This window comes from Macaca mulatta, chromosome 9, assembly GCF_049350105.2.
Source record: "Macaca mulatta isolate MMU2019108-1 chromosome 9, T2T-MMU8v2.0, whole genome shotgun sequence".
Taxonomy (NCBI): domain Eukaryota; kingdom Metazoa; phylum Chordata; class Mammalia; order Primates; family Cercopithecidae; genus Macaca; species Macaca mulatta.
Window position 1 is genome coordinate 109,254,942 of NC_133414.1, and position 23,051 is coordinate 109,277,992.

The 23,051-nt window shown below is 42.1% G+C and overlaps 1 protein-coding gene across 11 annotated transcripts in view; it reads right to left on the reverse strand.

Annotated features, from left to right (window-relative positions):
- Positions 1–3,395: 3,395 nt before the first annotated feature.
- Positions 3,396–23,051, reverse strand: part of ARHGAP19 (Rho GTPase activating protein 19) — an 80,475-nt gene continuing 60,819 nt past the window's right edge. For 8 of the 11 annotated variants that reach the window (XM_015147781.3, XM_077945188.1, XM_015147779.3 and 5 more), the window contains 4 exons: positions 17,006–17,104; positions 10,931–11,041; positions 10,301–10,379; positions 3,396–7,306 (listed from right to left, as the gene is read on the reverse strand). In XM_015147781.3, the coding sequence (XP_015003267.3) occupies positions 7,296–7,306; positions 10,301–10,379; positions 10,931–11,041; positions 17,006–17,104 (300 nt within the window). In that variant the 3' untranslated portion in view covers positions 3,396–7,295. 11 annotated transcript variants of the gene reach the window in all.

A 23,051-nucleotide genomic window follows, 5' to 3' on the forward strand; every position in this document is an offset into this window, starting at 1 on the left:
CTCTACTAAAAATGCAAAAAAAATTAGCCGGGCGCGGTGGTGGGCACCTGTAGTCCCAGCTACTCAGGAGGCTGAGGCAGGAGAATGGCATGATCCCGGGAGGCGGAGCCTGCAGTGAGCTGAGATCGCGCCACTGCACTCCAGCCTCAGGGACAGAGCGAGACTCCGTCTCAAAAAAAAAAAAAAAAAAAAAAGAAATACATGTAACATACAAAGCTTGTGTTAATTGACTTTATGTTACCCATAAGGCTATTAGTAGTTAAGTTTTGGGGAAGTCAAAAGTTATATGTGGATTTTGACTGCATGGGGGCCGGCGCCTCTAACCCCAGCACTGTCCGAGGGTCAACTGTGTACCTTGTTAGCTTGAACTGCAGCTCTTTTCTAGTGCACTGGCCTCACTTTTTTGGTTTCTTTGCCCTTGGGGCTCATGATTTTTAGCCTGTTTCTTTTCTCTTTTGCCCACAGATACGGTTCAATTGAATTAAGCATTCCTCAATACTAAGGCATTGGAAATAAAAACAACCTATTTCTGAGAATAAAAGAGGAGAGCTAGCATGACACCAGTGGCCCCAGCTACTCACCCTAACCCGGATTCTAGGATAGAACACTCAGGATCTGGGCACTGGACACTGATGATAAAGGATTAGATATTAATGATCAACCTGAACCAAGACATAGTCATTGCTCAACTTCAATTTTTCTTCCTTTTTTTTTTTAATAGTGAAAATCAAGAGGCTGGGCCTTGAAGCATCTCAGCAAGCATGACGTCCTCTACACCATACCCTCTGGCCTGGGGTTCAGCAGTCTTCACCATTCCCATTCCATGAACCCCTCAAAATCAGGAATACAGGGAGGAATACAGGCAGCCCACATAGCAGGCAAAGGTAATGGAACTAGCCCACCAGGAAGGGGGACTGAGAGGAAAACTCTACACATTTCTGGTTTTCTATCTTCCCTTTCCACTTTTTTTTTTTTTTTTTTTTTTTTTTTGGAGACAGTCTTCACCCAGGCTGGAGTGCAGTGGCACAATCTTGGCTCACTGCAACCTCCGCCTCCTGGGTTCAAGCGACTCTCCTGCCTCAGCCTCCCAAGTAGCTGGGATTACAGGTGTGTGCCACCATGCCTGGCTAATTTTTGTATTTTTAGTAGAAATCGGGTTTCATCATGTTGGCCAAGCTGGTCTCGAACTCCTGACCTCAGATGATCCACCCGCCTCAGCCTCCCAAAGTGCTGGGATTACAGTTGTGAGCCACTGTGCCTGGCCCCTTTCCACTATTTAATGCATGTCTACCTCTTCAGTCCTTTCTACAATTCAGTGATTAATGATTATGTGCTCAGTACCATACTCAGCATTTTGGTCCTCTTCCTGTTTTTCAAAATGTCCCTCTTGCCCCTGCCACTCCCTTTTCTTGGCATCACCCAGTTTCCCACATGTAACTTTAAGAGTCTCTCCATGCTTCATTTTCAAGGACCTGGCTCCTTTCTTCACAGTGAGTAATAGGAGTTGGTCCTTGGGGGCTGAGGAGAGAGGGACAAGTAGCTCTGAATAGCGCCTCAGAAGCTAACATGGCAAAAGAGGAATGTGTGGGTAAGTAACAAAGTAAAGACAACTGTAGAGTATTTTATTTCTATTCAGGATTTAAATAACACCTTTGTCATCAAAGTAGCTATGTCAGCATCAATGACCTGCTGATTATAAAATTTATCCTTGGCAGAGAGAAAGAGAATTAACCTTTAATGAATAATTGCCATCTGCCAGCACTGTGTAAGGCTAGTGATTCTCAGTATTTTAATCATCAAGGATTCCTCTGAGATTCTTGTAGAAGTTATGAATCTCTCCCCTAGAAAAATGCAAATGTACACAAAATTTTACATAGAATTACAGGGGCAAACCATTGTCCTGAAGCATAATCACAGACCTTAGATTAAAATCCTCCGTGCGAGATCCTTGTTATTGAGATGGATGCCATTCTCCCCACCTTACAGATGAGGGGACAGGAGATTCAGGGACATACCCAAAGTCACATACCTAATAAATCACAGCCACAGGCCGAGTACAGTGGCTCACGCCTGTAATCCCAGCACTTCGGGAGGCTGAGGCGGGGAAAATCACTTGAGTCCAGGAGTTCAAGACCAGCCTGGCCAACATGGCAAAACCCCTTCTCTACAAAAAATACAAAATTAGCTGGGTGTGGTGGCACGCACCTGTAGCCCCAGCCACTTGGGAGGCTGAGGTGGGAGGATCACCTGAGCCTCAAAGGCGGAGGATGCAGTGAGCCAAGATCACACCACTACACTTCAGCCTGGGTGACAGAGTAAGATGCTATCTCCAAAAAAAAAAAAAGCAGCAGCTATAGACTGAATGTTTGTATTCCCACAAATTACTTTTGAAACCTAATCTCCAATGTGATGATATTCGGAGGTAGGGTCTTTGGGAGGAGGGGTCTTTGGGAGTGTCTTTGGCAGGGCCCTCATGAATAGGATTAGTGCTCCTCTAAAAGAAGCTCCAGAAAGATCCCTCATCCCTTCCACCATGTGAGGTTACAGTGAAGACGGCTGTCTGTGAACCAGGGAGTGCACCCTCAGCAGACACCCAATCTGCTGGTGCCATGTTCTTGGACTCCCCAGACTGCAGAACTGTAAGACGCACATTTTTTATGTTGAGAAGCCACCTAGTCTATGGTGTTCTGTTAAAGCGGCCCAAGCCCACTAAGACAGCAGCAGGAACATTTCAACCTGAGCTGTCTAAACACACCTTCCTGCCTCAAATGAAAACCTCATCTAGGTTTTCCTGTTATTGTAACCATCACTCCTTATTTTTTAAATGAAGAAATAAAAATGTGAGAAACTGAAACCCATGTGAAGCATTCTAGACTCAGTCATGGGAAATTAGGAAGCTCAGGATCCTGGAGGCTCCAAATCATACTTCTTATCAGCCAAAAACCCCGCTCCTCCCGAACCCACCCACCCAGCTAAAAACAAGCCAAAGAGGAGCCTTTCTAGAGGCTTCACTTTCCTCAGAACAAGAGAAAAGCTCTCTTCAAAATCAGCAGTCAAGCCGGGCGCGGTGGCTCAAGCCTGTAATCCCAGCACTTTGGGAGGCCGAGGCGGGCGGATCACAAGGTCAGGAGATCGAGACCACAGTGAAACCCCGTCTCTACTAAAAATACAAAAAATTAGCCGGGCGCGGTGGCGGGCGCCTGTAGTCCTAGCTACTCAGGAGGCTGAGGCAGGAGAATGGCGTGAACCCAGGAGGCGGAGCTTGCAGTGAGCCGAGATCGCGCCACTGCACTCCAGCCTGGGCAACAGCGTGAGACTCCGTCTCAAAAAAAAAAAAAAAAAAAAAAAAACAAAATCAGCAGTCAAAATGTGAACTAATAGACCAGTCAAACCTCTGGATATGAAACAAAACAATTTTAATTTCAGAATATTACAAGAATATAAAAGAAAGACAATGCATAGGATCGTTTCTTTACAATTACACACATATAGTCAAATAAGAATGAAAACTTTAAACAAAACAGTTAAGAAACCTTGTTTCTCTTGTTGAGCAAGCTCAGGGATAGGACAAAGACAACCCTTGCTCTGCAGAAAGAACCCTGGGGTGAGGGAATATTTCCCCCCACAGGTTCTATCTGTCCCCAGACATGGCCAGGGGAGGGCTCCATGGCTCTTTAGCATAGGCTATGGCCTCACACACTCCAGTCTCCATGGTAACCCAAGCACTCAGGCTATTATGTCCCACATCTCCTCGCTGGCCTGCTTCTGTCAACTCTATGCTGGTAGAAGATCTTAGCATTAGCTGTCTAGGGAAGCTAACTTCCTACAGTGAGTTTTAGTTGAGTTAATCACCACTGGTGTAAAAAGCCTGTGCATCTTAGGAACCCAAATCTTCCCCAAATTCTAGACAAGCCCACAAAATGCTAGTATCTAGGTTTAGATCTAGGTCCTATCTTCTGTTTGAAGGTTTCAGGGTAAAGGAGGGCAGAGATAAGGTTCTCTCCTGGGGAAAGGAGTTCTACACAAAAATGACCTCAGAATGGGGGCCATTAGCCTCAAGCATCTGTATGAGGCCTTGTAGGAAAGAAGACAGAGTCTAGAGACATCTATTTCTAAAAATCACCCGGTTGCATGGCCAGTCACAGTGGGGCACGTTCCCAATGACCACAGGTTCTCCTAGAAGGCAGTATTTTCAACTGTATGCTAACACAGGCTCCTGTGAGGGAAGCTGAACAGAAACATTCCTACTCAGGAGGAGAGAATGGCTCTGTTCTGACACTCTAGGATCGACTGTTCTGTTCTAGGTTAACAGAACAGACCTCTGGAGCACCCAGGTGTCACTGTAGTCAACAGCCCTCCACTAGCCCATTTCCCAAGGGTGTTCCCTTATCCTTCCTGAATGACTCTGGAAGGACATTCTGGGTAAAGAACTTTCTTTTGTGGAGGATCAGCTGTAGTTTTGGTTACAATTCATTACCTGCTCCTATTTTGGCACTCAGGAAGAGTCAGTATCTCCTGATGCTCTTTCACTGCTGGCAGCGTTTTCCACACCACATTCATTGGTCCCAATGCAAAAGTTTATCATTGTAAAAGGTGATAAACTCCAACACCTACGGTTCTCACCAGTTCAGTCAGTGGGGTTCACACAGTACAGTCTGGACCAGGAAGGTGGCCTACAGTTTAATATGTGTATCCTGGCACAAACACAATGCCCCATATTGACACCACATCAAAGCCCATCACAGGTGACCCCAGAAAGAAATGAAGTTGTAAAAACCACAAGAAGAGGCACTCTCAAAGAGATTGTTCCAACATGAAAAACAAACACAATGAAATGGATTCAAAAACAATCTTATAGATTAAAAAACTCTGTTAAATACTGGCTCAGAAACAATACCTGCCCACCAAATCAGAAGGGAGACAGCAGCTTCTGTGGCAAATGATAAAAGGGGTTTTGTCTGTGTTTTCTGTAAGATTCCACAGGATTAGAATAGTTACATATTACAAGGTAGAAGGTTATGCTGCTTACTCCTCAAATTTGGATTCTAAGTCAATCATAGCTTCTATTAAGAAAAATGACCTATAAACCCCTAAAGCAAGGGAAAACATCCTCAATAAATAAACAAAACACACACAAACTACCCAAGGAGACCAGCTATATAAACGCATGTGCATGTGATAAATATCTCTCTCGCGACCCTCACCCCAGAACACAACCCTTGCTTTCTGATTCCATTCACCCAAAGAGCATCTACATCCGTCTCAATCTCAGCTACTTCCCTTAAATAGAACCAAAAACTAACACAATGACAAGGAGCTATCAGGTCACCACTCTGCTCCCTCTACCTGATGCCAGCCCTGTTGAACAGACCACAGCACCACTTCAGGATGAAGCACATCTAAACAAATAAAGGAAAGAAGAGTTAAGGAAGAACACCATTTCAATTTGGTGATACCAAAAGGGTTTTCTGTTTGAATTAACTGCTATCTGGTGTAAGGGATTTCATTTTCTTAATAAGAAAAAAAAGTCAAATATTTAATAGAAACCTACGCAAATGAATTTGCTAATATGCGTTTTTAAAAATGACATAAAACTACTCTAGAGAAAGGGGCTTCTAAGCAGTTTTGTTTTCCTAACCATCTATTGTTCACACTCTATTAAGCTGGAAGACCAAATTTTACATTTTTCTCCACTATTGCTGTTACAGCAGCAAAAGCAGCAGAAAGGCTGGCAGAGAGGGCTGCCAGCTGGGCACAAGACCAAACGCTGCTCCCCCAGAGTCATCTTTCATTTCGGCAATGGTGCAGCATATTCAACAGTTTAGAAATAGGTCAGTAAACCACATTTTGTGGGGCAACTGCTTCCCCATAGTGGCCTGACTCGGCTCCAACCCACAGGGTGAGAAGGGTTATAGAGCTCCACAGAGCCAGGCACAAACCTGAGCATTCTCCCCTGCCACGTGCTGCTCTCTGGGCAGACACCAGTTCATACTAGGTCGAAGCCATGCCACTGCTCCATCCAACATATGTGAACACACCAAGTCCAAAAACCAGAAGCTCTGGCCCCATCTCCAAATTACCACCTGTGCCCCTTCTGACAAGGAGAGGGCGGCACAGTAATACTCCTTGAACACTGGTGATAAGCCACAGTTGCTTCCAAATAAGAACATTCTCTCCTTTAAATCGTGTCAACCCTGCAGAGGCTGCTGCTGGCTTCTTTTTTTGGATTCTAACTCATTCTCAGGAGACGGTCTAGCCTGCACCCTGAGAGGGTGCAATATAATCCCACCCATGAAGACTCATCCTGGGACATAAAGGCAGCCAGCCCCTCCTAGGAACACTCCAGAGCTTCCCCCACATACAAATATTTTAGCAAACTTCTACTATGCTGTCAGTGACTTTTCTTGAGTCACAGTGATTTGGTTCAGAAGTATTACGTTGGCACCAGAGATGTTTTAGTCAAGAGGAAATTGAATGGGTAACAAGTTCAGCAAAACACAATTATTATGACATCACTGAGGAAAGGGAAAGAGAAAGAGATGGACAAGGGAGGGAGAAATGGATGGAAAGAAGGAAGGAAAAGAGTTTAATAATTAAGATTTGTTAAAATATTGTATCATTCTGAATTCTCTTTTTCAATACTGCAGGTCAAATACTCTGGTGTCAGACCCAAGAAATAATGTCCAGAAAAGCTATAAATTCTTTGGACACAAATTAGGTATTGAGGAATACAGCCTCATAAGATAAAGAGTTTTCCCAGCGCTCAAAGTGAAAACAAGGGAAAGGCATCTAGCTTAGAGCCCATCCAAAAACATGGCTTTTAAAACAAAGAAATAAACAAAAACAACCAAATACCCAACACTATCAAAACAGAGAAAAACCCAAAATATCCATTAAAAATAACATCAAGCCACTAGGACTGACAGTGCTTTTTCAAAAATTACTGGCAGTTGAGCACACATCTCATATTTTTTTCAAAAGTGGAATCTGCCTACATTGAATGAGCACTGAAGCCCACCTTACTGTGCTATATAAGCTGGTTGGACAGTTAGTGGTTCCCCCATAATATTAAAAAAGAGAGAGAGAGCCTAAGCACTCTCTCAGAAGGCACAGCTTACAAACATCATCCAGTGAGTGGGATTAGAGGTATCAGTTGGGTCACGGTATTAGTTGGCCTTGACAATTCAAAATGCAGCAAGCAAGCTGCAAGTCCAAGATTTGCTGTGGGCAGGAGTAACACCTTGTCCACTAAAGAGAAAATTCTGCATGGACCATAGGAGACAACTCTGGATCCTTCAGAGAAATCCTAGGTTGAAGGAAAAACAAGAGCATTAGACATGTTCTTAAATATTTCTTTTTGCAAACATCCCATTCAGAAGCCACAGGGTCTACACTTAGTATCTTCTCCAAACTGAGGGCTAATGAGTTTAATTAAGAATTTGTGACTCTGCCAAATAAACATCTGCCTGACATAATCTCGTTCATTAAATCATCTTAATGGCTATAACAGCTAAGAATAAGTGCATATTTTGTGCTGCTCTAAGTTATTTATGTACATTATTTATCCTCACAATAACCAGTATATGAGGTACTACTCCTACCATTTTACAGAGGAAGAATCCACAGCCTACACAGTTCACTTGCCCGAGGACTAATAGCTATCAAGCAGCAAAACTGGGAATGGAACCCAAGCCCAGCTGAATGCAGAACTCATGCTCCTACCACCACTACCCCTCTCAACAGTGAATGTTTACTAAAAGTCAACTCAGCACAAGGCACTGTCATTTTTCAGAGGAAGAGAAGAACAGGAGACAGAAGGCCACAAATACACTAAGTCTGACGTTTGTCTTCTAGAAGAGAAACTAGTTACAGAGATAAGACAACACATGTGAAGTAAATATAGTAAATCATACTGTCAATATTTTTGTAGCATTAATAAGTTCAAAGGAAAAAATATTATATCTAGCTGCATTAGCCAGAGAAAGTTTCAAAGAGGAGGTGAGATTTAGGCTAGACTTTGAAGAATGGGTAAGATTTTGACTACTGAAACTAATGGCCATTAATAAGTAGGTGCTAAATCAGTAGTTCTCATGTGAAGGTGACTTTGCCTTCTCACCCCCATGGGACATTTGGCAATGCCTAGAATCACTTTTACTTATCACAACGGGGGGAAGAATGCTCCCAGCATCTACAGAGTAGAGGCCAGGAAGGCTGCTCATCATACAGTGCATATGGCAGCTCCCGCCACAAAGCATTATCTGAACCAACATGTCAGTAGTGCGCCAAGGTTGAGAAATCCTGTATTAAATAAAAGTCTTTTTGGATTATGTTGTTGATCATAGTAATAAAATGTCATTATCTTCTTCAAAGAATATTTTCCTTTATTATAAACATCACTATCAAAAACTCTGGGGTTGTGTATTCATTGTTGTGTAAAAGAAATATATGGCAGGCACCTGGATCTGTGGGCTTGGAGACTGCCAACGTCTGAAGAGAGTTCAGACCTGGAGTTGCCAGGCTGGAAGTAGTTATCACAAAGAGAGCAGAGCTGAGCAGTGGAAGGAGACCAAGCTGCAAAGAGGCAGGAGAAGCAAGAGCAGAAAAGAGCAGAGAACTTAAGATAGAGTGTTGAAAAAAATAAAGATGTAGTGGAATAGGCAAACAACAGTAAGCCACTGCAGACAAGGAAAAGAATTAAAGAGGAAGAAGGAGAAAGAGAATAATATAGCATCATAACACCAGGAAGGCATTTCCAGAGAGAGGAAGTGACCAGGAGACAGTAAAGTGAAAGTGCCATTGCCTGATCCAATTGAGGGCCATTCGTTATCTTGACTTCTATGAACTACTAACATTTTTGAGAATCTAATTAGAACTATATATTCTCTCCCCCAGAAAAACACACATATATACCTACATAAAAGATTCCATCAACAATACCGAGAACTTTATTAGACCATTTAGGAAGTCCACAGATGACAAGGTCAAGAATCCCTGCTCTAAAGCTTACTGGTGAAATATTAAACTGGTTTTTAAAAAATGTCTTTATTTCCAAGGTAGAGTTGTCAATACAGAAAGATATTATTTCCAGATGTCTTTCAAAAATGAAAGCAACAAAAGGTGTAACTGATACAAAACAATGTAGCCTTCAAAAATAACTTATGCTTGGTTTTGATTCACGGACATACAGAAATATTTAGACACAAAAAACTCAAACACCCATCTTGTCTCAATTAGACAGCCCAGCATAGAAGACAGAAGCAAGCAGGAAAGAAAAGAGAGTTTAGATAATTCATTCAAGGATAAGTAAGAAGAATATACTGAAATCTAATTTTCCAGAAAAGAATTTATCCAAAAGGATTAGGCTTTTGTTCTCTTTCTATTGCTGATGTCTCAAATAGTAATTATGCTCATGTCCCAGCGATAAAACGATCATGTCAAACCAGACTCACTTCAGCTGCCACATGAGCCTTATATAACAAGACCAGGTTTCAGCCCGTTTTCTATAGTAACAACTATAACCACTTGTTAATGCTTTAACAATGACAATGTGCTGCCAAAACATTATTTCAATTGAGCCTCATAATAAATTAATAAATCTATGAAGTAGATGTAACTTTTATCCTCATTTTCAGAGGAGAAAACTTGAATTCAGAGAGAATGAGTGGTTTTCCTGGGTCAGAGGAATGATAACTCCCATCAGGACTAACCACAAATCTCACAGCCTTTCCACTGGCCCACTTGGCTCCTTCAGAGGAAGGCACAGCAGCCTTTTACCAGAAGAGCCTGGGACTATCAGCAGTCCCAGCATTAAACAGTCCTCTTTGTCCTAAATAGCCCCCAAAATATGCTGTATGATATGACGTCCAGGATTCTTAGGCACGAGCTGTTGATCTGGAAAGCTTCACTAATTAGGGCTAGCCTACACAGAAAAGGAACCTAACTATTCCATAAGCATGCTCCCAGCACTGTTGAACTTGGTTCCACAAATCCATTTACACTTGTTTTTAATTTGCTTCGCAAGTATTCTTAAGGTATTTTCCCCATGTGTCCTGTCTGTACAAGAACACAGGGACCATGTAGGTCTGTGTTCACAGCTCTACCCCTTAGCACCCAAGACAATGCTGAGTGGATGGTTCAATAACCACCTGGGGTATGAACTCAAGGGCAAGGATGTGGTCTTGCAATTTTTATGTCACTTCTGACTACAAATGTACTATCCTGGGAATTCAAACAAATGCTACTGACTACATGCAGAAAGGAATTACATTTAGTAAGAACAGAGAGTAAGTACAATTAGTACCTTTTTTCCCCTCTTTCTTCCCTTCAGACCACTTCAATCTTGTTGGTGTCATCGTGACAGCTGGAGAGCCAGAAAATAACTGTAATAAGAAAATTGTACAGTGGTTTCAATGTTCTAATGGCATTCCTATAGAGAGACTTTACTAAATGAATTATTTGTTTAATTTCAATGTGAAGAGTTTTTCTGAGACTGACATATTTATATCTCATTAATCTTAACTGATTTACTGCTGGCTTAATGAAGTAGGCATGCCTAGGATATCTTGAAGCACCACCCCACAGGTAATGTAGACCTCAAATGTCACCTGTCACCTGTGGCTCAAGTGTCACCTGTCACCTGTGGAATCTCCCAGTAAGAACTAACTGCTTCCTCCAGCACTTGTTTAAGGAGCCATTGTACTGTATTACTCATCTGCTTGTGACTAGTGATATCCTTCTTGAACTCAAAATGTGTGTTTGTTGAATGAATCAATGAAAACCAACAGAAAGAAGGTAGCATAAATGAAAGGACTGAGAAAAAGCCATTTGAATGGCCCAAAGAAACACAGAAAAACAGATGACAGTATATCAATTTTCCTCTTTTCTACAAATATATACACACAGACAGACAGTCCAAAGAACAGTGTCTTACTGAGTTCCTATTTTCTTTGCTGGCTCCCTTCAATTCACCAATGGCCACAGATTCTGGAGTGGGGTTCCTCTTTTTCTTTTCTGACATCATCTGATTTCCCAGGACCTTCCGCTGATTTAAGAACAGAAAACATTTGATTTATAAACACCTACTGTATCAATAGTGGTGAAGGCTAGGATAGCTTTCAAAACTGTATACTAGCCTTCAAAACTGTAATGTCCTTGGGTTAAAAAAATCTCAGCATTCTGATAACTCTGTATGGACCCTCTCAGGCCATCTTACACAAGAGAGGCCAAAGTATGTTACCCAAAAAACCCCAAATCATTACTTTTGTTTAAGTGATCACTTTTCTTCCACATTTAAAAGGGCTGAAAGGTTAGAAGCAACTTTATAGTGGATTTAAACAAGCTAATATAGGTCAATTACAGTGTGCTTCTGAGACCAGTTAACTCACAATATAGAAACACCAGTTACTCATCATATAATTTTTTCTCCAAAGATGTGCTGTCTCTCACAACTATTTAAAAAGTCCCTCCCCCTACTCACCACTAAGGGATACTTAGGCTGGTTCTTCTCTAAGGCACTTCTTCCTCCCTGTCATTTACTCACACAGGACTGGAACATTTGGAGACATTCTATAAGAGTTCTTAATATAGCGACAAGAAGGTAGAGACCTTCTTAAGGGGGTCACATGACTATACTGACATTCAGAGCAAGACTAAAAGCTCTTTCATCTCTGAACAGCTTAGAAATGATGTAGTTTACATAACCGCCAACAGTGACAATTCTACCATCTTTGGAGAAATCTTTCTTTTTTTCCCTTAGAGAATAAATTTGAATTCCAAAAAAAGAACATATCAAAACTAGAACATTAAACCCTACATTATAAATATCAGCAGCAATATTCAGCACATTCTGATTTAATAAATAATTTACATGAGAGGAGTTCTACAGGAAAAATCTCTAGCCAAAAAAGGGATCGAGATAGGCTAGATGGTCAATTATACCTTGATAAGGCTGAGGGAAAACACAAGTTAAAAATAATATTTTAGGCCAGGAGCGGTGGCTCACACCTATAATCTCAGCACTTTGGGAGGCTGAGGCGGGTGAATCACTTGAGACCAGGAGTTTAAGACCAGCCTGGCCAACATGGTGAAATACTGTCTCTACTAAAAATACAAAAATTAATTGGGCATAGTGGTGCATGCCTGTAATCCCAGCTACTCGGGAGGCTGAGGCATGAGAATCACTTGAACCCGGGAAGCGGAAGTTGCAGTGAGCTGAGATCATGCTACTGCACTCCAGCCTGTGCAACACAGTGAGACTGTGTCTCACAAAAAAAAAAAAGACTAACACATAGAGAAACATTTATCTGACTATAACCTTTCTGATTATCAATCATCTCTATTACAGGGAAGTCAGAGGGAATGATAGATTCTTCCAAATGAGAAGAAAAAAATGAGAATAAACTAAGGATGTTCATTTTACTAGCCCTGAATAAGCAGGTAAATGCACTTTTAGGATTCTAGCTAAGAGATTTTTTTTTTTTAATGGGATAAAAGAAACATAACATAAAATGTACTATTTTAATCTTTTTTTTTTTGAGACTGAGTCGTGCTCTGTCACCCACGCTGGAGTGCAGTGGCGCGATCTTGGCTCACTGCAAGCTCTGCCTCCCAGGTTCACGACACTCTCCTGTCTCAGCCTCCCGAGTAGCTAGGACTACAGGCGCCTGCCACCACGCCCAGCTAATTTTTTGTATTTTTAGTAGAGATGGGGTTTCACCGTGTTAGCCAGATGGTCTTGATCTCCTGACGTTGTGATCCACCCGCCTCGGCCTCCCAAAGTGCTGGGACTACAGGTGTGAGCCACCACGCCCGGCCCCTATTTTAACCATGTTTAAGTATACAGTTCAGTGGTATTAAGTATCTTCATAGTGTTGTGCAATCATCACCATCATCCATCTTCAGAACTTTCTCATCCTCCCAAACAGAAATACTGTACCCATTAAATAATATTTCCTCATTCTCTTCATATTCTTAGCTCCCCTGACAACCAACCACCTTCTCTACTTTCTGTCTCTACAAACCTGACTCATAGGTACCTCAGTGGAATCATACAGTATTTTTCCTTTTATGACTGGATTATTTCTCTTAGCATAATGTCTTCAAGATTCATGCATATTGTAGAATATGTCAGAATTTCCTTCCTTTTTAAGGACAAATAATGTTCCATTATCTGTATATCCAAGTTTTGTTATTCATTCATTGGTCAATAGACAGCTGGGTTGCTTCTCCCTTTTGGCTATTGTGAATAATGCTGCTATGAAGACGGGTGTACGAATATTGCCTCAAGACCCTGCTTTCGATTCTTTTGGGTATATACCGGGAGTAGCATTGCTGGATGATAAGGTCATTCTCTTTAAATTTTTTAGAGGCCGGGTGCGGTGGCTCAAGCCTGTAATCCCAGCACTTTGGGAGGCCGAGACGGGTGGATCACGAGGTCAGGAGATCGAGACCATCCTGGCTAACACGGTGAAACCCCGTCTCTACTAAAAATACAAGAAAATTAGCCGGGCGAGGTGGCGGGCGCCTGTAGTCCCAGCTACTCGGGAGGCTGAGGCAGGAGAATGGCGTGAACCCGGGAGGCGGAGCTTGCAGTGAGCCGAGATCGCGCCACTGCACTCCAGCCTGGGGCACAGAGCAAGACTCCGTTTAAAAAAAAAAAAAAAAATATTTTAGGAACTGCAATACTGTTTTCCACAGTAGCTGCTCCATTTTACATTCCTATCAACAGTGCACAGGGATTCCAGTTTCTCCACATCCTCATCAACATTTGTTATTTTGTTATTTTTTTTTTTATAATAGCCATCCTAGTGGGTGTGAAGTGGTATCTACTTGTGGTTTTGATTTACATTTCCCTAATGATTAGTAATGTTGAACATCTTTTCATGTGCTTCTTGGCCATCTGTACATCTTCTCTGGAGAAATGTCTATTTTATTCCTTTTTTTTTTTTCTTTTTGGAGATGAAGTCTCGCTCTATCACCCAGGCAGAAGTACGGTGGCGCAATCTCGGCTTACTGCAACCTCCGCCTCCTGGGTTTAAACGATTCTCCTGCCTCAGCCTCCAGAGCAGCTGGGACTATAGGCACATGCCAACATGCCCGGCTAATTTTTTGTATTTTTAGTAGAGATGGAGTTTCACCGTGTTAGCCAGAATGGTCTTAATCTCCTGACCTCATGATCCGCCCACCTCAGCCTCCCAAAGTGCTGGGATTACAGGCGTGATCCACCACGCCCGGCCTTTGCCCACTTTTTAATGAGGTTGTTTTTGCTGTGTTGAGTTACAGGAGTTCTTTAGATTATTACGGATATTAACCCCTAATCATATATATGATTTGCAAATATTTTCTCCCAATCCAGGGGTTGCCTTTTCACTCTGTAGATGGCAAAGGAAATTTTGGTGTCAACTAAAGCCTAATGTCCTAGAAGCTACTGGACCCAGGTCAGGATTGAGAGTGAATTCTAGATATCTATAAATTATAACTAGGACCAAAATTACAGTAAGATGAATTTGTAAATGCTAACAGCTGTACCTTAAAAAAAAAAAAAAAGTTACAGACACAGTGGCTCACATCTGTAATCTCAGCACTTTAGGGGGCCAAAGCAGGAGGATCGCTTGAGCCCAGAAATTCAAGATCAGCAACACAGGCTGTGCATGGTGACTCACGCCTGTAATCTCAGCACTTTGGGAGGCCGAAGCGGGCAGATTACCTGAGGCCAGGAGTTCAAGACCAGGCTGGCCAACATGGTGAAACCCCGTCTCTACTAAAAATACAAAAAATTAGCCAGGCATGGTAGTGGGCACCTATAATCCCAGCTACTCGGGAGGCTGAGGTGGAAGAATCACTTGAACCCCAGAGGTAGAGGTTGCAGTGAGCTGAGATCACACCACTGCACGCCAGCCTGAGACACAGAGAGAGACTCTGTCTCGAAACAAAAAAGACCAGCAACACAGCAAGATCCCATCTCTACAAACATTTAAAAATCAGCCAGGCGTGACGGCATGCACTTGTGGTCCCAGCTACTTGGGAGGCTAAAGAAGGAGGATAGCTGAGTGCCCAGGAGATCAAAGCTGCAATAAGCCACGATAGTGCCACTTGTACTTCAGCCTGGGCAACAGAGCAAGACACTGTCTCAAAAATAAAAAAATAAATATTACAAGTTATTTATTTTTAGGGCAAAAATTTTAAATTTTAAACAAAGAGCTCCTTATGTGGCTGGAATTATAGATCTTAATAACAATTTTTAAAAGAAAAGCAGGGCAAAACACCAAAAAATCAAAATAAAACGAAGTCATTATCCTCAGCAAACTAACACAGGAACAGAAAACCAAACACCACATGTTCTCACTTATGAGTAGGAGCTGGCCAGGTGCGGTGGCTCACGCCTATAATCCCAGCACTTTGGAAGGCCAAGGTGGGTGGATCACTTGAGGTCAGGAGTTTGAGACCAGCCTGGCCAACATGATGAAACCCCATCCCTACTAAAAATACAAAAATGAGCCAGTCATGGTGGTGCACGCCTGTAGTCCCAGCTACTTGGGAGACTGAGGCAGGAAAATGGCTTGAAACCAGGAGGCGGAGGCTGCAGTGAGCCGAGATCAAGCCACTGCACTCCAGCCTGGGTGACAGAGAGAGCCTCCATCTAAAAAAAAAAAAAAAAAAAAGTGGAGCTAAACAATGAGAATACATGGACACAGGGAGGGGAACAACACACACTGGGGCCTGTTGGGGGGTGTGGTTGGGGGAGAGAGAGTACTAAGAAAAATAGCTGGCCAGACGCAATGGCTTATGCCTGTAATCCCAGCAATTTGGGAGGCTGAAGTGGGCGAATCACCTGAGGTCAGGAGTTCCAGACCAGCCTGGCCAACATGGTGAAACCCCTCTCTATTAAAAAGACAAAAATTAGCCGGGTATGGTGGCAGGCATCTGTAATCCCAGCTACTTGGGAAGCTGAGGCAGGAGAATCACTTGAACCCAAGAGGGGGAGGTTGCAGTGAGCCGAGACTGTGTCATTGCACTCCAGCCTGGGTGACAACAGTGAGACTCTGTTTCAAAAAAAATTTTTTTAATAAAAATAGCTGCTAATGCATGCTGGGCTTCATACCTAGGTGATGGGTTGACAGGTGCAGTAAACCACCATGGCACACATTTACCTATATAACAAACTTGCAATCCTGCACATGTATCCAGAACTAAAAATTAAAAAAATAAAATAAATTAAAAAAAGGATACTCAGTGCTTTGGGGGCAGCAATCTCTTCCAAAAAACAAAAAAATAAAAAGAAAAGTAGAAAAGAAAAGCAGTGTATGGTACTAATCTCTCTCCAAGTTAACCAAAACCTTGCCTTAGTTCATGCATGGAAATTTGAACCCCATGATCAAGTTATCTACTGCCACCTGAAGGCAATATTCCTTCACTACAAGTTCCGATAGTCTGAAGACTTGTAAATTTAATCTGCAAACACCACGACAGCAGCAATAACATGGAAGCATATTTTGTATTTGTTTTAAAAACAAGATTTTTACTGAATTTGATACATGGAAGAAAGTACAACTGTTAAAAATATTAAGCTCACAAAAATCTGGGGTATCAAAACTCACTAGTCTATTAGAAAATTCCGTTTTCTAACAGTTTCCCTAGTCTGTCACAACTTCCTCACTTCTCCACAGGTTTACCAAATTGCATTAAAAAGTGTGTAACTTGAAGCAGGTCAGAAAACAAAAGAGGCCGCTTACACTGCTCAGGAATGCAGACTCTGTCCTCAGCCCCAGAAGAAAAGGAAGGACCCTTACTTCTAGTACTCCTCACTTCACAGAGCCCCTTCTCTGATGTGAAACACGGCAAAGCGCTTTGCAATATAAAAGCTTTTCAACATTTTGTCTTCACCCCCTTATAAATTAGTCCTTTATAGGGTCCCCAAAAACAGAAGAAAACTTTTTATGCACAAGAAAAATCACACTGTTACATTTCCTAAAAATCAATGCTGAAAATGACAGCCCAGCACACCTACCTTAATAAGCCCACTGAAGGAGCGTGAACGAGCCCTCTTTTGTACCTGGGAAGCAGAAGGTTCTCGCCCTGGTGTCTGGGTCAATGACTGCTTATTAAACTAAAAGAAAACATAGAGAACATTTTATAAATATTTTCCCATCAAGACACAGCATTCTGTGACAACTAATAGCTAAGTGTAAATAAAAGTCCAGGAAAAACTGAGTCTGTGCATAGATGGATTAGGAGGTCAACAAGCAAATCACAAAGTCAGAAATGATGATGCCAAAAGAATTGGATTCAATTGCTCTGAGGGGCTCTGCACGCCACATTCCTTGAATGTAGAATTACTGTCCCTATTTTACAGACAAAAAAACTGAGACTTGGAGAGTTTATGAAATTTACCCACGATCCTCAGCTGCTAACCAAGACTTTTTTGCAACAAAGCATCTTGGAACCACAGAGTTATTGGCACAATCTAAAACAGTCCCTAATTTAACATAAATTGCATACAGAAATTTTTTAAGTTACTAAAACTCTTTAAATGGACATCTATCATGACTGCCGGCCAACAATATCGTCAGAGGAAATACATCAGAATGCAGACTTGTCAATGCTATCAACATCAGCTCTCTGGAGGTACCTAAAGTGGAAAATGAGAAGACCCAATGCATTGAATAATCTTATTCAGTGCTTTGATTAGCCATTCATTTCCCACTTAAAAAGTAATAATAATATAGCATTTAACTCTTCTACTCTTCTGCCTTTTCTGGTTGTTGTTGTTGGAGACAAGAGTCTCACACTATTGCCCAGGCTGGAGTGCAGTGGCACAATTGCAGCTCACTGCAACCTCCGCCTCCCAGGTTCAAGCAATTCTCATGCCTCAGCCTCACGAATAGCTGGGATTACAGGCATGCGCCACCACACTCAGCTAATTTTTTCTATTTTTAGTAGAGATGGGGTTTCATTGTGTTGGCCAGGCTGATCTCGAACTCCTGACCTCAAGTGATCCGCCCACCTCGGCCTCCCAAAGCGCTAGGATTACAGGCGTGGGCCACCACACCCAGCCTCTTCTCCTTTTCTAACTATACTTTGAAAATTTCGGAATTGTAAAAATTTGGAAATTTTATCAGTTCGAGTTCTGGAGGTTAAAAATTATTTTTACATAAAACTACCAAGAGGTTCTCAAAGTTAATTATCTCGGCAAGCAGAAAAATTAGCCACGTCTAAAGAGCTTAGCTAGTAAGTATCCCTCCTGAATAAATTGGGACAAGTAAAAATGCATCGTTCCTGATGTTGGCAAGGGTATAGTAAGGTAAATTCTCTCATATCCAACTCGGGGGAGTGTTACCTGGCAAAATGTTCTGGGAGGGTATTTAGCAAGGTGTATCCAGAGCCTTTTTAAAATGCATATTAAAAAGTACACGCCACTAAAAATACAAAAATTAGCCAGGCATGGTGGCGTACATCTGCAGTCTCAGCTACTCAGGAGGCTGCAGTGGGAGGATCATGATCACCTGAGCCCAGGGAGGTTGAGGTTGCAGTGAGCCATGATTGTGCCACTGCACTCCAGCCTAGGCAACAGACTCAGGAAAAAAAAAAAAGTATACACCACACATAAAGAGTTCTTAGCCTGAAAAACTGAATTAGAATCAGATCAAACCTCTAGAAGTAGATCTAACTACCAGTTTATAGCATGAACAGTGGACTGTGAAACATGTTGAATAACATCACAGGAACGCAATCATTAAAATCCAGACTATAGGCCAAGCACAGTGGCTCATGCCTGTAATCTCAGCACTTTGGGAGGCCAAAGCCAGCAGATCACTTGAGCTCAAGAGTTCATGACCAGCCTAGGCAACATGGCGAAACTCTGTCTCTACAAAAAATACAAAAATTAGCCAGGCATGGCGGCACACGCCTGTAGTCCCGGCTACTCAGGAGGCTGAAGTGGGAGGATGGCTTGAACCCAGGAGGCAGAGGTTGCAGTGAGCTGAGATCACGTCATTCCAGTCTAGGCAACATAGCTAGACCTTGTCTCAAAAGAAAAAAAAAAAAACTCAGTCTATGGAAGACAATATAGTTTCTTCCACAAATAAGTTTCAAATACAATAATGTACCGCATAATGACATTTTGGTCAATGACAGACCACACATATGACAGTAGTCCCATCAGATTATAATGGAGGTGAAAAATTCCTATCACCTAATGACGTCACTGCCGTCCTAACATCACAGCACAATGTGTTACTCAAATGACTGCAGTGATGCCGGAATAAACAAACCTACTGTACGGCTAGCTGTATAAAAGTCTAGTACATACCATTATATATAGTACGTAATTCTTGATAACGATAATAAATGGGCTAGACATGGCAGTTCACACCTGTAATCCCAACACTTTAGGAGGCCGAGACAGGTGGGTCACTTGAGACCAGAAGTTCAAGACCAGCCTGGCCAACAGGGTGAAACCTCATCTCTACTAAAAATACAAAAATTAGCCAGGCGTGGTGGCAGGCGCCTGTAATCCCAGCTACTCAGGAGGCTGAGGCAGGAGAATCACTTGAACCCGGGAGGCAGAGGTTGCAGTGAGCCGAGTTCACACCATTGCACTCCAGCCTGGGTGACAGAGCGAGACTCCATCTCCAAAAAAAAAAAAAAAAAACGATAATAAATGTTACTGGTTTATGTATTTACTATACTATACTTTTATCTTTTTTTTTTTTTTTTTTTTTGAGACGGAGTCTGGCTCTGTCGCCCAGGCTGGAGTGCAGTGGCCGGATCTCAGCTCACTGCAAGCTCCGCCTCCCGGGTTCACGCCATTCTCCTGGCTCAGCCTCCCGAGTAGCTGGGACTACAGGCGCCCGCCACCTCGCCCGGCTAGTTTTTTTTTTTTTTGTATTTTAGTAGAGACGGGGTTTCACCGTGTTAGCCAAGATGGTCTCGATCTCCTGACCTCGTGATCCGCCCGTCTCGGCCTCCCAAAGTGCTGGGATTACAGGCTTGAGCCACCGCGCCCGGCCTACTTTTATCATTATTTATACTTTTTACCATTATTTTAGAGTGCACTCCTACTTATTTTTTTTTTAAAGTTAACTATAAAACAGCCTCAGGCAGGTCTTTCGGGAGGTATTCTAGAAAAAAGCATTGTTATCATAGGAGATGACAGCTCCATGAGTGTTATTGCCTCTGAAGACCTTCTAGTGGAATAAGATGTAGAGACAGTCTATGGAAGTGATATTAATGATTGTGTGTAGGCCTAGGTTAATGTGTATATTTGTGTCTTCAGTTTTGGGTTTTTTTTATTTTTTAGAGACGGGGTCTTGCTCTGTTGCCCAGGCTGGAGTGCAGTGGGAGGGATCACAGCTCACTGCAGCCTCAAACTCCTAGGCTCAAGTGATTCTTCCTGCTGAGGCTGAGGCCTCCTGAGTAGCAGGACTACAGGCACACACTCACGAGCCCAGTTCACTTTTTTTTATATTTTGTGGATACAAGGTCAATGCTGCCCAGGGTGGTCTCGAACTCCTGGCCTAAAGCAATCCTCCCACTTTGGCCTCCCAAAGTGCTGAGATTACAGGAGTGAGTCACCACGCCCAGGCTGTGTCTTAATTTTTAATTAAAAAGTTTTAAAATTTACAAAAAAAATTAAAAGTTTTTAAAATAGAAAAAAGCTTATAAAGATATAAAGAAAATATTTTGTACAGATGCATAGTGTTTTTGTGTTTTAAGCTAAGTGTTATTACAAGAGTCAGAAAGCTAAAAAAGTTTTAAGTCTGTAAAGCAAAAAAGTTACAGTAAGCTAAAGGTAATTAATTATTGAAGAAAAAAATGTTATGTTTAGTCTAGCCTAAGTGTACAGTGACTATAAAGCCTACAGCCGTGTACAGCAATGTTCTAGGTCTTCACATTCACTCACTACTCACTCACTGACACACCTAGAATAACTTCCAGTCCTGCAAGCTCCATTCATGGTAACTGCCCGATACAGGTATACTATTTTTTACCTTTTATACTATATTTTTACCGTACCTTTCCTATGTTTAGATACACAAATACTTACCATTGTTACAAATGCCTACAGTACTCAATACAGTAACATCCCGTACATGTTTGTAGCCCAGAAGCAACAGGCTACACCATACAGCCTAGGTGTGTAGTAAGCTATGCCGTCTAGGTTTATGTAAGTACACTCTGTGATGTTCACACAACAATGAAATCACCTAAAAACACATTTCTTAGAACATATCCCAATCATCAAGTGACACATGACTATAAAGAAAAAGGGAGTGGGCCAGGCACGGTGTCTCCCGACTGTAATCCCAACACTTTGGGAGGCCAAGGTGGGGGGATCACGAGGTCAGGAGATTGAGACCATCCTGGCCAACATGGTGAAATCCCATCTCTACTAAAATACAAAAAAAAATTAGCAGGCGTGGTGGTGCACACCTGTAGTCCCAGCTATCCTGGAGGCTGAGTCGGGGGAATCGCTTGAACCCAGGAGGTGGAGACTGCAGTGAGCCAAGATCGGAGATTGTGCCACTGCACTCCAGCCTGATAACAGAGCAAAACTCCGTCTCAAAAAAAAATAGAAAAAAGAAACAAAAAGGGAGTGAGAGACAGAGAGAGAGAGAGAGAGAGAGAGAGAGTGTGTGTGTGTGTGTGTGTCTGTGTGTGTCTAAATGTAGTGTGGCACCCTGGATTGGATCCCGGAGCAAAAAAAAAGGATATTGGGGGGGGGGAAAAAGTAAAATCTGTAATGTTAATAAGTAAGGTACTAATTTTTTTTTTTTTTGACACAGAGTTTCACTCGTTGTCTGGGCTGGAGTGCAATGGCGTGATCTCGGCTCACAGCAACCTCTGCCTCCCTGGTTCGAGCGATTCTCCTCTGCCTCAGCCTCCCGAGCAGCTGGGATTACAGGCCTGCGCCATCACACCCGGCTAATTTTGTATTTTCAGTAGAGACAGGGTTTCTCCATGTTGGTCAGGCTGGTCTCGAACTCCCGACCTCAGGTGATCCACCTGCCTCAGCCTCCCAAAGTGCTGTAATTACAGGCATGAGCCACCCTGCCCGGCCCTGTACTAATGTTAATTTCTTAGTTTTTATAATGTTAATATTATGGGGAATTAGGTAAAGGGTACTTACCCAGTTTTTATTTTAAAGTGTATTCAAACAAACTGGCAATGTTTTAACGGGAAAAACAAGAAGAAAGGGAGAAAAAGAGGGACTTATCTATTAAAAGGGACCTAGTACATATAGCAGCCAAAAAAATAATATATACTCGTTCATCATGCCACTTCTAGCAAATAATCTACAATGAAAATACTTATGAACAAAATTTATAAACTAAAAATATAATTCCCAAATATGTCCTTTAGTAGGCAAATTATGTATAAATTTGGTTATGCAGAATAGAATATTATACAGACATTTAAGGTTGGGCATGGTGACCCATGTCTATAATCCCAGCACTTTGGGAACCCAAGGCAAGCAGATCACCTGAGGCCAGGAGTTCAAGACCAGCCTGGCCAACATGGTATAATCCTGTCTCTACTAAAAATATAAAAATTAGCCAGGCATGGTGGTGCTCCACTGTAATCTCAGCTACTTGGGAGGCTGAGGCAGGAGAACTGTTTGAGCCCAGGAGGTGGAGGCTGCAGTGAGGTGAGATCACGCCACTGCACTTCAGCCTAGGTGACAGAGGGGAACTCTGTCTCAAAAAAAAAAAAAAAAAGAATATTACATAAACATTGAAACTGTTCATAGCCTTTTAATAATACGAGAAATGTTTGTAATATAAAGTTAAATGAAAAGGGCAGAATATAAAACAATACATATTATGATTTTTTTCTTTTGGCCCAGATGTAAGGGCTCAAATATGATCTTAAGTAAAAGAAAATTGTGAAACACATATTCATGGAGAGAAACACTAGGATGAAATACTCTAAAATGTTATCAGTGTTTACCTCTGGATGTGTATAGGTGATTTTTATGTTCTCTTTACACACTTCTGAGAGTTTCAATGTTTCTATAGTGAGCATGTATAATTTTTATAATCATAGAGAAAAAA